This window comes from Chrysochloris asiatica, unplaced genomic scaffold (assembly GCF_000296735.1).
Source record: "Chrysochloris asiatica unplaced genomic scaffold, ChrAsi1.0 scaffold00013, whole genome shotgun sequence".
Lineage (NCBI taxonomy): Eukaryota > Metazoa > Chordata > Mammalia > Afrosoricida > Chrysochloridae > Chrysochloris > Chrysochloris asiatica.
Genome location: NW_006408531.1, coordinates 26,682,915 through 26,698,101, shown reverse-complemented (window position 1 = coordinate 26,698,101; position 15,187 = coordinate 26,682,915). Strand labels below are relative to the sequence as shown.

Genomic DNA, 15,187 nt, shown 5'->3' with positions numbered 1-15,187 from the left:
GTGGAGAAGGACTCGATGCTTGGTCAAGTGAAGGGTATGCAGAAAAAACAGGAAGATCCCCAACAAGATGGATTGGCACAGTGGCAGTAGCAATAGGCTCAAGTATGACAGCAATTGTGAGGATAGCATAGGACCAGGCAGTGGTTCCTTCTGTTATATGTAGGGTCCCTCCAAGTCAGAGCTGACTCAATGCCACCTAACAACAGCAACAACAACAGGGTTTCCAAGCATGTAAATCTTTCAGGGAGCAGAAAGCATCACCTTTCTCTCGTGAAGTGGCTGGTGGATTTGAACTGCTGACCTAGTGATTAGCAGCCCAGCACTTAGCCTACATCATCAGCAGCCCATTAAGCATTATAAATTTTCTCTTGCCCACACTTTCTGGCTATGGAGCTTCTGTTTAATTAACATTCCATAACATTCTCAGAAACATTACTTACCAAATTAGTATTTAATAAGAGGTTTTCATGAAATAACTCCTTTCGTATATTGCAGTTGTTATGGAAATCCTTTGTTTGTGCCATTTACCTTATAGTATTAAAAATGTGATAAAACACGAAGACAAGACACCGTGTTAAGATGTTCACTAACTCTGTGCTTTCCTATAGAATGATTTACATTATAAATTGACTGTGGATTGATGCTAGGCCTTCTGATTCTTTGGCATTTTCATGGTACTTATAATGAAACCTTGGAGACCTGGTGTGGCACTACGGGTTAAATGTGCTGGACTGCAAGGGCAGTTCAAGCTCACCAGCTGCTCCTAGGAAACCCTATACAGAGTTGTTATGAATGGGAGCTGACTTCATGGCATTTAACAACAGCAACAAAATGATGACCAGGCTCCCTAAGAGAAGGAATTCAATCAATGACATTTAATAACAACAACAACACGACTACTTTAAATGCTCAGTAAAGGCTGCTAGCTGGGTGTTTTTCTTTTCAATGAAGTTGCCAAGGAACCCAGAAGAGAGAAAATTTTTACTTCAAATTGACTTTTCTGTTTGGGATAAGACAAAAGAAAATGGTGAGCAGGGAGGAGACTATAAATTACAAAGAAACTGCTGGTCTGTGGAGGAGATCATCGTTTCCACAGTACAAACGAGAAAAATGACGTTTATCACACCCACCAAGAGAAGAGAATTAAGAAGCTCAGGAGGAAAGGATGTGCTTGCTATCAGATACTAGCGCTATGGAATCAAATACCCTAGAGTTCAGAAGAAAGAAATATTTCACGTGCAAATGATTCCACTTCTGCCTCAATTTTTCTAAATTCTTTAAAGAAAGAAAGCTAAAAAAGAGCAAACTCTTCGGAGATTCACTCCAGAGAATAGTGACCATCACCTAAACTGTTAAACATGTTTTCAACCTACACATATGAATTACCTATGGGAATATATTCAGAAGGAATTTTGGACGCGTTTTTACTGCATTTTAATATTTAAAACAAACTAAGAGAAAAAAATAAATAAAATGAATACAACCATTAAGGCCCCAAACAAATACTGTACTCAATAATGTTTGTATAGTAGTTAGAAAGAAACTCAGTGGAGGAGAAAATTAACAGGAAATATTACTTGAAATAGTTAAAAACCAACATTTCCCTCGTGCATTTCAATAAGCAAAGATATGATTTTCATTTTTAATGCTTTTTAATTTTGAAAAAGTATCCCTGCACTGATTATATGAATAACTCAAGTTGGTACTCACTTTTTGGTTGTATCATGGTGTACTATCTGAAATAAGGACATCTAGTATCCTTGTGCTCATTTAGAATTTAGAAATGTACCAGACATCTTCAACATTGAATCACCTGAATGACAAGTAGCTACTAGGAATGAGAGGAGACTCTAAATGTTTCTTTCATCATACTCAAGGGTAGCAAAGTGAAATTTTAAACTCTGAGACATTTGGAGTCTCCTCCAGATTTAAGATATTTAATACCTACTGATTGTATGTGCTTTCCTAACTCTCTAGGGCCATTTGAGGACAATAAGTATGTGGATTTCTTTGTGTTCCTACACTTTCATTGTATTTCACATTTTATAAAACATAAATGTTTAAACTTCCGTCTCGTAGATAACTCCCTATTTCCTATCAAGTTGACTAGTTGTTCACAATACAAGCAAAGGAAAGAGATTTTGAGTAGGTATAAGTAAAAGGATAGTATATATGAATTCATGAGTCTGACAGCTGTGTGATATATATAAACACCAGTTAAAAATCAATACTGTATGGCATTGTAGTGACTACCAAAGATATCAAAAAAAATTCCCTGGGCTTTACCACCAAACAACAAATGTATTAAAGTAGGCCATGTCTTCTACTTTCTAAATGCTCTTGCTTCTAAGATAAAAATACTAAAATTAAATTTTAAAATTCAATATTTAACTGGCATATACAAAAGCTAGAATATGACATTTGTCAGATCATAAGAATTGATGCCTTTGAGTTATGATGTTGGAGGAAAATATTGAAAGTGCCATGGACTGCAAAAAGAACCAACAGATCTGTGTTGGAAGAAGTGCAGCCAGAGCTCTCCTTGGAGGCCAGGATAGCCAAACTTCATCTCTCATACTTCAGACATATTGTCAGGAAGGACCAGTCACTAGAGAAGGATATCATGTATGGTAAGGTGGAGGGTCAGAGAAAAAGAAGAAGAAGACCCCCAGGGAGATGGATTGACAAAGTGGCAGCATCAATGGGCTCAAGTGTGGCAACAATAGTGAGGTTGGTCCAGGACCGGGCATTGTTCAGTTGTGCATAGAGTCGCTATGAATCAGTACCAACTCGATGGCACCTAACAACAGCAATGATTTCTAAGTAAAAAGTATTTAAAGCTAAATGAAGTCACTTGTACTTCATACCATAAGCACTGGACTGCAAACCAGGTCTGAGGTTAGAGTCTGCCAGTCCCACTCCATGGGAGAAAGATGTAACTTTCTGCTCCTGGAAAGATTTAAAACCACCTTGGGAACCCTACAGAGGACAGCTATGAGTTGGAACTAACTTGACAACATTTACCAACAACAACAACTAGTTATGATTGCAAGAAAAGATTCAGATACTACAAACAAAAACCAATTGCTATCATCTTTTATAAATATATAATTCTTGACACTGCTTTGTTCGTATATTTCACTATATGCAAAGGTGAAACAAATTGTATGATTAATCATTCTGTATATCTTCTAGGATCAGCTCACTACTTTGATTTCAATTAAATAATTTCATTAAAATTTTTTTGAATACCACTGTGTTTTTAACTACAGACTATGTGTAGCACTGTAGGATATGCAAGATCACTGGTTCAAACCCACCGTTCACTCTTTGGAAACCCTATTCAGGGTCACTGTGAATGGGAACTGATTGCACAGCACTTATTAACAACAATGTTATGTACTAGGGTCCTGGGGCAGTGTTGTAAGATAAACACTGGACTGATAACCACAGGGTTGGCAGTTCAAACCCACTACCCACTCTTTGGAAACCCTATTCAGGGTGGGTATGAGTTGGAACCGACTCCACAGCACTTAAGAACAACAAGGCTATGCACTAGAGTTTTGGTGTAGTGCTGTAAGATAAACACTGGACTGATAATCAGAAGGCTGGCAGTTCAAACCCACCACCCACTCTTTTGAAACCCTATGCAGAGGCTGTCATACGTTGGAACCAAATCAACAATACCTAACAGCAACATGCTTTGTTCTATAGTAGATAAAGCAAATTGGAACTAGACAGGCTGTAATGTTCTTTTTGTCACTGAGTCAATTCTGACTCACAGTGACCCTGTATAGGGTTTCCAGGAAAGGTTGGTGGGATTCAACTGCCAACCTTGTGGTTAGCAGCACAGTGCTTATCTGACAGCACCAGACCCTTTGGGATAGAGTAAGTGTCCCATCAGGTTTACAAAGATGTTGTGATATTTACAGGAGCGGACCTCTGCATCTTTTCAAACCTCTGGTTAGCAATCCATTGCTTAACCACCATACTGCCACCAGTGCTCCTTGTGATAGAATAGAAACTACAAATAATTGTAATATAAGCAGAAATGAAAACTATGTACAAATACTGCAAAGTGCCAATATCTCTAAGGTGTCACTATCTCAAAGCAAAAAGATGGAGCTCCCAAGAAAACATTTGAAAGCAAGAATCCATGTAGTGTGTGCACATCTACTTCTCAAACAGTTCTCAATCTCTGTTAAATCTTCTGCCCCTACCTTTTTGAAAAGGTGGTTCCTAAATCTCAGAAATAATCCTGAGCTATACTGGTGTGATGCTGTAGGATAAAACACTGGACTGCTAATTGGAGGTTCAAACCACCTGGCTGTGGTTCAAATCCACCAGCCGCTCCTTGGAAACTCTATACAGAGTCACTTTGAGTTGGAACTGACTTGAGGGCACTTAACAAAAATGGCAACAATTAACACTAAAATTTAGAAAATAAACTAATAACAACAGCAAAGTAAACCTGTGCTCCCCACATTAAACCCTACTATGGTTAAATCAATCTGTCTCATAGCAACCCCATAAGACAGAATGGTCCTATCAGTTCAATAATGTTTTGAAGGATGACAATATTTTAGAAAACAGACTGCCTACCTCAAATTTCTCCCATAGAGTGGCAGGTAAATTTGAACCAACAACATTATGGTTAGCAGCTAACCACTTTAACCACTGTTCACCAAGGCACTGTCCTCACATTAATTCATGAAAAGGAAAATGTAATTGGAGATTCACAGATAAAACGAATATATATAAAACCATTACAACTGAGGTTGGAAACTGAGTGTCATTTGTGGCAAAAAGAATTTTATAGACAGTTAATGTGGGGTCAGTATAGTCAGAGATGTAAATAGGCCTTTAAATCAGGCAGGTGGAAAGAAAGGCGGCAAAGTTTGCAAGGGAGACAGAGAATGAACAAAACAATCTATAACATAGCTTAGATGACAAAGGTGGTGTTTTCAATCTGTAGCTTGTAAACACAACTTCAACCTGTATTTCACATGTTTACACCTCATTGTTTTAGAAGCATCGAGCAAAAACATTTGCTCTTCATCTCATCTCTGTAGAAACTTCTTTGTCAATAAAGATTGGCTTCCACGGCTGAAGATATTATCATTACTCAAAATGATCTGGAAGCAATGGTAAAATCTTGACAAACTAAATTGTGTTCACCATACTTTTTTTTCTTTCGCTAGCAGAGAGAACAAATAGATCAATAGGCTTCAGCATGAGAATTTTGCAGTAAAATTTTCATTTGTAACAAACATCAACAAAAAAGCCTTAAGCATGCCTTGTCACTTTTAGTTTAAGAGAAAATGCACTAACAAACTCTTACCCTAGGGTCATCTTTGACAACAGACAATATGATGCCAGTTCTCATTAAAGACTATTCATATCACTGGCCCAAAAATTTCTTTTAAAATTATCGTCTTTTACATCCATATAACAGGATGTCAGCTTCAAAAGTACTGATGAGAGACAGGACCTGTCACTATAGTCAATTCTCTGTACTATTTCAACACCAAGACATCTGACCCCCAAGGGTAAGTTTTTGGTTAAGAATATTTATTTGGTAGTGATCTAAACAAACAAGGAAATGTGTTCCTCTATTTTTTTTCCAAATAACTCAGCAAGCAAAGTATTACCTATAACTATGGACTCCTGGTATGGCACTGTAGGATCAGCACTGGACTGTGAACCACATAATTTGTAATTCAAACCCAACAGCTGCTCTTTGGGAACTCTATATAGGGTCGCTGTGAGGAGGAATCAACTCAAAGACACTTAACAAAAACAACATGACAAATATTACATACTGAAATATGCTGAAAAGTCATTATAAAATAAGCTCCAAATTTGGCAAAATATTTCCTACCACAGCCTTTGTTATGGGTTGCACCTCGCTCTAAAGAAAACAAAACCCCTCTCCACTGGACCAATAAACAACATGCACATAGATGGAGAAAGATGGAAATTGTCAAAGACTTCATTTTGCTCAGATCAAACATTAACACTCAAGGAAGCAGCAGTCAAGAAATCAAATGACATAATGCATTAAGCAAATCTGCACATGACCTCTTTAAAGTATTCAAGGGCAAAGACTTCAGTTTCAGGAACAAGGTGCACCTGACTGAAACCATGGCATTTTCAATAACCTCATAAGCATGTGAAAGTTGGGCAGTGAATAAGGAAGAATTGATGCATCTGAGGTATAGTGTTAGTTATTGTCAAGTGCTGTTGAGTTGGTTTCAACCCATAGTGACCCTGTATAGGGTTTCCGAGGAGCAGCTGGTGAACTTGAACCGCTGACCTTGAAGTTCAAATGGCTTTGCAGTCTGGCGCATTAACCCACAGCACCTTACCAGGAAAATATTAAAGGTACCATGGACTGTCAAAAGAAGAAACCAGAATGTGTTGGAAGAAGTACGGCCAGAATGCTCCTTGGAAGCCAGGATTGCCAGACTTCATCTGTTGTACTTTGGACATATTATCGGGAGGGATCACTCACTGGAGAAAGATAGTAAGTTTGGTAAAGTAGAGAGTCGGAGAAAAAAAGAGGAAAAAGACCACTGTGATGAGCTGGCATAGTGGCAGCAGCAATGGGCTCAAACATAGCAATAGCTGTGAGGTTGGCCCAGGGCCAGGTAGTGTTTCAATGTGTTGTGCACAGTGTCACTATGAGTCTGTAATGACTCAATAGCACCAAAAATACAACAATAGCAGATACTGGGTAACACAGCATCATATTTCAATCTAATATTTACTATATAAAATTTAAAACAAAACATATGCTAGTTGTCAGTATTGTTTTTAAAAAGAGAAAAGCAAAACTTCCTATAAATTTTTAAAGATTTTCCCTTTATAGGTTTTGCTGAAATAATTATTTATTGTAAGAGTAGCACTATCAGAACACCAACAGTGCAGTGGTCTTCAGGTAACAAAACCAGGATTAGATAAAATAACTAAAATCTAGTGGTAGTATAAAATAAAAAAGGAGATTTCATATTTACAAAAACAAAACAAAAAACAAACAAACATAATTCTTTTAGAATTTGTTGTTATGTGCCGTGGAGTCAGTTCCGACTCATAGCGTCCCTGTACAGGGTTTCCAAGGCTGTACATCTTTACGGGAGCAGAAAGCTCATCTTTCTCCCACGGAACAAATGGTAGTTTCAAACTGCTGACCCTGAGGTTCGCGGCCCGATTCGTAAATAAGTAAGTACAAAATGGCTATATGGAAGAAGAAACTATACTCAGAAAGGAAGCACTTGGATAAAAGCTTTGACAATATTCTCTACAACTTGCCAAATAGATGCATCACAAGACCACTTTCTCAAACTACATATATCTATAAGGTATTCAAATAAATTTTGTTGCACTATTAAAAGGCCCTGTCTTGTATGTTTATTGCAGATTGGGAGTGTATATACAGCAAAACATTGTAAGCAAGATAACAAGAGTATATTATACCTGTCTGCTCCTCAAATTCATAGCATATGAATCACTCTATGGATAACCCAAGGATACCTTTAGGCTTTGAAAAGTAAGGTCAGGTGAGAAGGGTGCTAGAATGAGGATCAGCAAGAATGTATGTATATGTGATACCTGTCTCTGCCTGAACACTCAAGTCAAACACTATCATATCGTCTTGTTATTCAATAAATAAGACTATGATTTCATGATTTGTATAGATGTCATGAGTTGACATGAGAGTAGTTTACATACAGTCAAAGTAAATCTACAAAAATACTTTCTTCCCCTAATGATCTTAGTGTCTACTAAGACAAAAGCATCAAGAAGCTAATAGCATTGTTTAATAATGTTAATATGTGAGAAAAGTGCAGTGGAAATGATTGAATCACATACTAAGAGTCAAGAAGCATGGGGTTAAATTGTAGCTCAGACAATTATTAGATTTTCGTGGCTCTGGGCGAATCATCAAATAGTCTGAATTTCAATTGCCTTCTCTGTTAAAGTATTAAAGGTTAAAGTATTAAAATCAAGTAAATCTGAAGATGAAATAATGTATGTAAAAGACATTCGATGTCAAGCACTGTAAAATATATTAACTTGAATATGGATGTAGCTAATATTCTCTCCCAAGCCTCTGGGTCTCAGCACATGATTTGTTGTCTATATGTTAGCACTTCTTTCTTGTACCTGCCTTACTCCTGGACTCCTGTGCCTTACCTGGGCAACTTTCCCTCCACCTTCAGATCTTATCTCAATGAAGACTAATTAATTGAGGACTTCCTGACATCTCTGACAAATCTAATCATTTTAGATGTTTCTACTGGAGTCCTGGTGTGGTGCTGTAGGGTTAATACACGGGACTGCAATGTCAGTTTGAACTGCAAAATGGTCAGTTCAAGTTCACCAGCTGCTTCTTAGAAACAGGGTCGCTATGGGTCAGAAATGACTTGATGAAACTTAGCAACAACATTTGGGTGTCCCGGACTTCCTCTTACACAATGTTTATCAAATTTACAATTCTTTTCATTTGTGGAATACTGATTGATATCTATTACATAGTAGCTTTTCCTATACAGATTTTCACATGGGAGATATTTTTTAATTTTTCAAGACAGTGTGGTTTTATTATCATCTTATCAAACAGGACTTCCTACACTACCTTAACAAACACATCAATTCCTGTCATTTTGTTTATTTTTCTTCACAGCACAGAAGTTTGAGCTTAATATTGTCATTTATATATTTGTCTTATAGTGTGTCCCTAATATACCTGCAGTCCAGTGCATTGATTCACAGTGCCTCACCAGGATGTCATTTTGCCCATAGAATTTTTCAGTATTGTAAGTCTTTTATGTTGTTTATAAAAGGAGCTCTGTTAGTGTAGCGGTTACAAATTGGGCTGCTAATCTCACGGTCAGCAGTTAGAAACTACCAGCTGTTACATGGGAGAAATATATGAGGCTTTCTGCTCCCATACAGATTTATAGCCTCGGAAACCCTGTTCAGAGTCGCTAAGAGTCAGAACCAACTCCATGCCACGCAGCCACCACCAATGTTCCTGAAAGTTTAGTACTATTTTGTATTTTATTTACAATTGTATCTGTACCACATTAAATAGTATTTAGACTATAACAGGGACTCAGTAAATGTTGAATGAATGCATAAACAATGAGAACTAGTATTCATATTTCTAGTATTCCCTATGTTGTTAAGTGCCACCACATTGGTTCTGACCCAAACCGACACTACATAGGGTTTCCAAGGAGCAGCCGGTGAGCTTGAAATTCCAACCTTGCAATTCAAACCAACTTTGCAGTCCAGCGCATTAACCCATAGTACAATGTCTCAAGTCCTCCCTATACCTGTACTTACCTTAGGGTCCACGATTCTGAATAAGATTTCTTAACAGTTCTCATGTTCTAAGACTAGGGTGGGAGTAGGGGACAGAATAAATGAACATCCAATACTAGTTTTTGATACTAGTAAAATGTATAGGTCAACATGGACAGAGGGAGGGCCTTTGACCTGGACTTCACAGCCTCAAAGATTTGAAGAGAGAGAGAGAAAAAAAAAAAAAAGTATCTGCAGAATCATTTTAAACAGGAAGAAACAACTTAAAGATACATCAAGAACTAGATTATGGTGATACTGAACACAGTATTATTAAAAGAATATTTTAAATTAGAACTTTAAAAAAATTAATTCCCTCCAACAGAAACACTTGTTGAAACTTGACAAACTTCACAGTACATTCTTAATTTTATCTTAAGATAAGAACTGTATAATTATACGGTCTTTATAATTACCTGAAATGAAGAATACAGTAGCTTTAAAATCAGTCCATATAACTATAAAACTGATTTGTCTTAAAACACGTGTATGATTTCATGAAGTAAAAACAATTTCACCTTACCTCTGACAATCAGTTGAGCAAAATTGGACACCCCAGATCCTCGCTCGGACTGAGTTACACAGCGGTACAAATCCTGGTCAGTTTTTGTCACTTCTTGCAATCTAAAGGAAGCAGCAAATCTCCGATGATTGATGTTCTTAGTCTGGGCCACAGGTATATCTTCTCCATTCCGCCTCTGCAAACAGAAACTGGTCTTTAAAAAAACAGGTTGTTAACTTTTCCATAAATCCAAAGCATGGTAGCAATCCATATCTGAAACAAATTATTCATGCAACAAAACTGTCATTCATCCAGGAAAGTATATAGGAAAATCTGGAGTCCTTTAAAGGATGTACTACTGACATTAGGATGATCTCAGTTTTTCATAAAATTGCTACTAAGCAGAGTATATCTGCAGTAAACAGATAGTTAGTGGTCCCATTGCAAATGATTCTCTGCCCCCAATTTGTCCATTCTCCCAAAGTAAATATGTTAGTTTCTCTTAACCCTGATGCTAAATATGCATAATAGATTTCCTACTGAAAAAAGACTTGAGACTATGCCCTCTGCATCTCAGTATTCCAAATGCTGAGCACAGCCAATCACAGAATGGTGACACAACACTAATGAATAATTTGGAGTCCAACAAAAACTTGTACTCTGCAAACTTCTATGTGTTTTGCAATAGAGAAAGTCTCCTTTTACCATTCCAGAGGAGTAAGCAAAATAAACAAACTGTTCAAAGAACCTCTGTCCACTATCCATATGAAACATTAAGAAATAAATTTATGATGTAAGTGTATCTCACATAAGATTAATAAACAAACTATAAAGGAAGTAAATGAATAATTTAATGCTAATACAATTTATTGCTTCTATATGTTAAAGGTACAATAAATAAGGTGAGAACAGAAACCACAAATGTGAAAACATATTAGTTTTTCATCACAGACTTGGTGCCTCCTGATAACATATCCAATGTTCTGAGACCAAGCCTTGCCTTTCTCCTTTCTATGAAACATTTAAGCTGTACTTCTTACAAGAGAGATGAGTTTACTCTAATAGTAGTCCATGGAATGTTATTCACCAACACCATAATTCAAAGGCATAAATTATTCTTTGGTTTTTTTACTCATTGTCCAGATTTTGCAGGTAACTGTGAGGTAATTGACAATATTATGACTTGGGTCATGCAAAAATATGGCATCAACCATCATTTCAAATAACTCTTTGCTTCTCAATTGGGTTCAATTATTCATTGCAATAGCCACACAAAACTCAGACACCACACTCTCAGTTATGGGATTTACTAGGAAAGTTAAACAGGTTACAATTCAAGGTCAGAAATCCTCAGGGAATAGCTGTTTCAGTCAGGACAGCATCTTCTTAGCCATGCCCACAGACAGGTCTCTTCTCTGCCCCGGCACAATGTGACAAAGCTCTTTTAGGGCTGCTGATAAATGCTCACTGCACATACTACTCCACCATAAGCCCCAGTCTGAAACTACTCAATTCTATCTCTATGGGTCAGTAAACCTAGCTTCCCCAATCTGTAAGCTGGAGGCACCCCACTCTGCCAGCAAGTGTCCTGCCTAAAGTCACTCAGCTTTCCTTGCTCCATGAGCCAAGAAATACACCAGGCTGTCTCATCCTCTGACTTTGGTCCTGAAGCTGATCCTCTGCTCCTCGCCAATGTCACAGCTTTCTGTCCCTTAGCCTAGGAGGTTCAATGTACAGGTATCTTGGACTAGAAATGGCATGCTTTGTTTCTGATTCTTCTTCAATGTCAGTGCGATAGCCTGTCCTGCTTCTGAGATGGTTCTTTTTATACCCATGCTAGAACTTCAAGTTTTCACCATTACAATCACCTATGCAAACATCCACAGCTCAATCATATTAGTATCATTGTCCACCCTTCTTACACAGAAACAACAAGGCAGAAACATTAGTGGGACTTACTGAGACATTAGATAATTCACTACAGCGCACATCAGTAGCACCTTAGTTTTCTAAGTGATATCTGTGCTCTTTACAATTATAAAGAGATTTTTTTTTTGCTAAAGTTGTTGCCCAATGCAGTATAGTCTTTGGTTTCTTGAAAGTTGCTTTCATGGGTAATGGTTGTGGATCCAAGTATAATGAAATCCTTGACAACTTTAATCTTTTCACAATTCATAATGATGTTGCTTATTGATCCCGTTGTGAAGATTTTTATTTTATGTTGAGGCATAATCCATAAGGAAGGCTTCAGTCTTTGATCTGATGTGTTCCATCACCACTGCATTTACAGCAAGGAGGGTTGTTAATGAGTCTTCCTCTAATAATAATGCCATATTCTTCTTGACTTATTTGTTCAGCAAACATATAGAATAAGTATGTCTCTAAGAATTGGAATGGGTTCTATGGAGCTGGGATTTTAATTACCATATCAAATTTTTATACAGTCTTTGAAACTAGAAATCAGAACATGACACATCATTCCTTATTTCCTCAGACACCCACATTCTCTTCCTTAAAGTGGCCTCTTAAACTCTGTCACCTTTAGCCTATTGTTTGTGTTTCTTAATCTTTACACAAGACCACACAATTCCTGATGCCTACTCTGCCTTCCAGAAGCTCACACATGTCCACATCTACTAATATCATGTCTTTCAAAATTTCTTTTCTAGTGATGAGATTTTGGATACACTTACTATTTCCCTTTCAACAGTCAGTCGATCTTTTTCATTGTAATTGATCTTTCTCTCACTTTCCTCCAAACATTTCAAAAAGGAGGGCATATGTGCTTTGGCATTCATTCGGGGGAACAGACAGCATTATCCTGATACTAACTTATACACTGAGAATTTCACTATCTCATTAACTCCTCATAGTTTGTGTTATGGGCTGAAATGTGCTCCCTATCTCCCCACCAAATGTATGCAGATATTCTAACTCTTGTATTTATGTATGTTATCCTGTTTGGAAATGAAGGGTTTTGTTTTGTCATGGTCAGGAAATTACAGAGAGCAGGGTAAATCTTATAATCCCTCCAAGTGGTGTCTTGTAAAAAGGGAAAACAGATATATAGAAAGGCAATCCACAGCAACAAGTATCATTTGACAATGGAGGCAGATGGATCATACATAAAAAAGAATGTCATATGATACTAGTAGTCATATGATACTAGGAGAGCGATCCACAGAATAAAAAGGCATGGCCAAAGTCCTGATTTGGATTTCCAGCCTCAAAAACTGTTAAAAAAAAATACTGTTGTACCTTAAATCATCAACTTTGTGGAATTTTGTTGTACAAGCCTAGAAACTGAGTACTGGTATGGCACTGCAGGATAAGCCCTCAACCGGACTTGACTGTAACACAAGGTCAGCAGTTCAAACCTACCGGCCACTCTTGGAAACCCTATACAGGGTGGCTATGAGTAGGAATTGACCAGATGACACACAACAACAGCAACAACAACAAATTCCTGGAAATTAAGATGTTACCTATTTTCTATAAATATACAACTTTTCTTCTATCACATCTAATATGCATTATCTTCATTTATTATGAAAACCAATAAAAATCACTGAACTTTTAAGAGACAAGGTTTCTGTTTCCCAGTGTATTAAAAAGTATTATGATAAAATAATAAATATTAATTGAATTAATCATACAAGGGAAACGATACAAACATAGATGCTAAAGTTTCAAGAGATCATGTATCCTAAGTTATTTATTTGAGTATGACTATACATATGGAGGAGTTCTGGTGTGGTGCCATAGGCTAATGCGTCAGGCTACAAAGCTGTTTGAACTGCAAGGTCCGTGGTTCAAGATCACCCACTGCTCCTCGGAAATCCAGGGTTGCTAAGGGTCAGAATCGACTCGACGGCACTTAATAACAACTACAACATACATATGAACCTCACTAGATAGACTACAAAGAAATCAAATTGACTACATCTGTGGGAAGCCATGGTGGAAAATTTGCATATCATCAGCCAAACCATGTCATGGACACACTGTGGAACCGAACATCAATTACTCAAATGCCAGTTCAGGCTACAGCTGAAGAAAATTAAAACAAATTCACAACAGCCAAAATTTAATCTTGAACATACCCAACTGAATTTAGAGATCACCTCAAGAACATATTTGGTGCATTAGGCACTAATGAGCAAAGACCAGAAGAGCTGTCAGGTGACATCAAGAACATAATACAAGAAGAAAGCGAAAGGTCATTAAGAAGACAAGAAAGAAGGAAAAGACCAAAATAGATGTCAGAAGAGACTCTGAAACTTGCTCAACAGAGATACTAATGCAAAAGGAAGAAATGAGGAAGTATGAGAAAACAGAAAATTTCAAAGGGCAACTCGAAAAGACAAAATATTATAGTGAAATACGCTGACACCTGAAGTTAGAAAACCAAAAAAGATTAACATGCTGAATATTTCTTAAGATGAAAGAACTGAAGAAAAAACTCAACAATTGACTTGTAATATTAAAGGATTCTTTGGACAAGATTTTGAATATGCAAAAAGCATCAAAGGAAGATGTAATGAATACACAAAAACAAATGGTTGATATTCAAACATTTCAAGAGAAACCATATGATCAAAAGCCAATGGTTCTGAGTAAACTGAAGGCATTGGTAAAGATTAAGGTTCTTTACCTTAATTGATGGAATTGATGGAATACAAACAGAAATATTTCAACATACTGATGCAGCCCTGGGGGGTACTCATTTATCTATGCAAAGAAATTTGGAAGACAGCTACATTGCCAACAGATTGGAAGAAATCCAGTATTTGTGCCTATTCGAAAGAAAGATGACCCAACAGTAAATTTAAAAATCATCACAATGGCATTGATATTACATGCAAGTAAACTTTTGTAAAGATAATCCAAAAATGGATACAACAGTACATTGACAAGGAACTTTCAGAGCTTCAAGTAGGATTGAGCCGAGGTCATGTCATGAGGGTTATCATTTCTGATATCAAATGGATTTTGGTTGAAACCAGAAATTAATAGAAACATGTCTATCTGCACTTTATTGACTATACAAAGGTTTTCAATTCCTGGTGCTTGTTCTTAGCCAATTCCTTCAATGCACCTTGGACTTCCTCCTTTAGTATCATCGGCTCTTGATCATATGTTACCTCTTGAAATGGTTGAACATGAACCATTTCCTTTTGGTACAGTGACTCTGTGCATTCCTTCCATCTTCTCTCGATGCTTTCTGCATCATTCACTAATTTGCCCAGAGAAATTTTTTTCTTCAGTTCCCCCAGTTTGAGAAATGTTGAGCGTGTTATTCCTTTTTGGTTTCCC

At 37.1% G+C, this 15,187-nt stretch overlaps 1 protein-coding gene across 4 annotated transcripts in view; it reads right to left on the bottom strand.

Annotated features, from left to right (window-relative positions):
* Positions 1–15,187, bottom strand: part of PTPRK (protein tyrosine phosphatase, receptor type, K) — a 756,434-nt gene that overhangs the window by 339,086 nt on the left and 402,161 nt on the right. For all 4 annotated transcript variants that reach the window (XM_006834676.1, XM_006834677.1, XM_006834675.1 and 1 more), the window contains exon 6: positions 9,893–10,067. In XM_006834676.1, the coding sequence (XP_006834739.1) occupies positions 9,893–10,067 (175 nt within the window). The remainder of the gene's footprint in view (positions 1–9,892; positions 10,068–15,187) is intronic.